We start from the raw sequence: 1,509 nt of genomic DNA, 5'->3' as shown, positions 1-1,509 counted from the left end.
CTCCAGTCCCCCCATCCAGGACACCACGTCGCTCCACCTCTTCACAGCACCTGCCATCAGAGGACACCTGTGCCAGCAACCGTCCTGAGGACCACCGCACGGCCCACCGCCCAGGCACAACACTGGCCGCACCGTCATCGCTGAGAGCCGCCCTTCAGTATCCCCACGGTGAGTTACAGAAGCCCACCCCTTCTTCACCCACCACTGCATGCCTCACCCCCTCGCTTTTGTGTCTCCATCTGCCTTATTGGGTTTAATCGCTACGCCACCCTGGAAAAGGGTGGACCACTCCCACCACTACTCCACTCCATCCGCTTCACCGCAACCCGACGATTACAAGCGAATGCTCACCCAGCCTTAGGTGAGTACATCACCAACGCTTACACCCTGCTCTACCACATTTATTGCGCCAGGTAGTGGCGCTTCCGTCTCCAATTTTTTGTTTTTCTCTACAGCACACTCATTATAGTAGATGTATGCTGTACGCCAGAGCCCCGCTGTTGGAATGTATACCTGAAATGTAAACACTATTCTACCCATCAATAAGATACATGTATCACCTGTAGTTGTCAACCTATTGTACTAATATGATATCTATAGCTGAGCGGCACTACCACTTTTTCTTCTGTCTCTGTAACGAGTGCCCAACAGTTTTGTACGTTCGGAAATAACACCTTATCGATCAAACGCCATGACTGACAGAAGAAGACTCTCAGTGGTGCCCAGAAACAAAAGGAAGTACATCTGCAGGAAACAGCCAAGGAAGGAAATGGAGGCTCCTCTATGAAGAATGCCGGCTAGTAGCTTGGGAACTGACACTGTAGAGAAAGAGATGTCCACTACTGACAGGTTCCCCAAGAAAAAGTACATAGGTGTGTGCAACTGTGGAGAAAGTTTAATAGAAGTTATTAAAAGTAAGTTACCAGTCCATGTGAGGACGTATATGACCAGAATGGTGGAGAAGAGAGCGGCATGGTTGTAGTGAAGGTCAGAGAAGCACAGAAGAACAAAGTCGGAGGTTAGATTGACTTTTTCCATCACAAATGATCCAAAATGTCATTCACGCTGATTCAGACGATGATACCAAATTCTCTGAGTCCACTTGTACACTTATTTCTATCTTCTTACACCGTTCCTGACAACAGACATGAGAAATAACATTTTATATCACTGTTTATATATTTTTAAATGCATTAAACCCTTAATAACATCTACCTAGTTAGCCAGAAGCATTTCCTTAGGAAAGCCATTTCTCATTTTCCATCCTCTTCCAGAACAGTGTCTTTGAGGCTGATGTATAACACGTTTGTCCGGCGTATAGCTGAGCAAATGCAGTTTGCAGGTATTATTGCCACTAGATGCATTCGGGGAGCACTGCAAAGATAATTTCCTCAGCAAAGATCATTCACTCAGCTATATGTTGAGCAAAAATGTTAAAATGTGTCTTATGCCATGACACTAAAGGGAACTTGTGGCCCCAAGAAAAGAAACCACTTTTTAACCCAAAAT

General features: G+C 45.7%; 1 protein-coding gene across 1 annotated transcript in view; it reads right to left on the bottom strand.

The window, feature by feature from the left end:
- LOC108799706 (olfactory receptor 1G1-like) overlaps positions 1-1,038 on the bottom strand; it is a 15,637-nt gene extending 14,599 nt beyond the window's left edge. Inside the window, exon 1 of the mRNA XM_018571604.1 lies at positions 924-1,038. Coding sequence (XP_018427106.1) covers positions 924-1,038 — 115 coding nt within the window. The remainder of the gene's footprint in view (positions 1-923) is intronic.
- Positions 1,039-1,509: the final 471 nt, after the last annotated feature.

This window comes from Nanorana parkeri, unplaced genomic scaffold (assembly GCF_000935625.1).
Source record: "Nanorana parkeri isolate BGI_ZX_2015 unplaced genomic scaffold, ASM93562v1 scaffold1791, whole genome shotgun sequence".
Classification (NCBI taxonomy): Eukaryota; Metazoa; Chordata; class Amphibia; order Anura; family Dicroglossidae; genus Nanorana; species Nanorana parkeri.
Note: the sequence above shows the minus strand (reverse complement) of the source record. Positions and strands in the feature narration are given on the sequence as shown.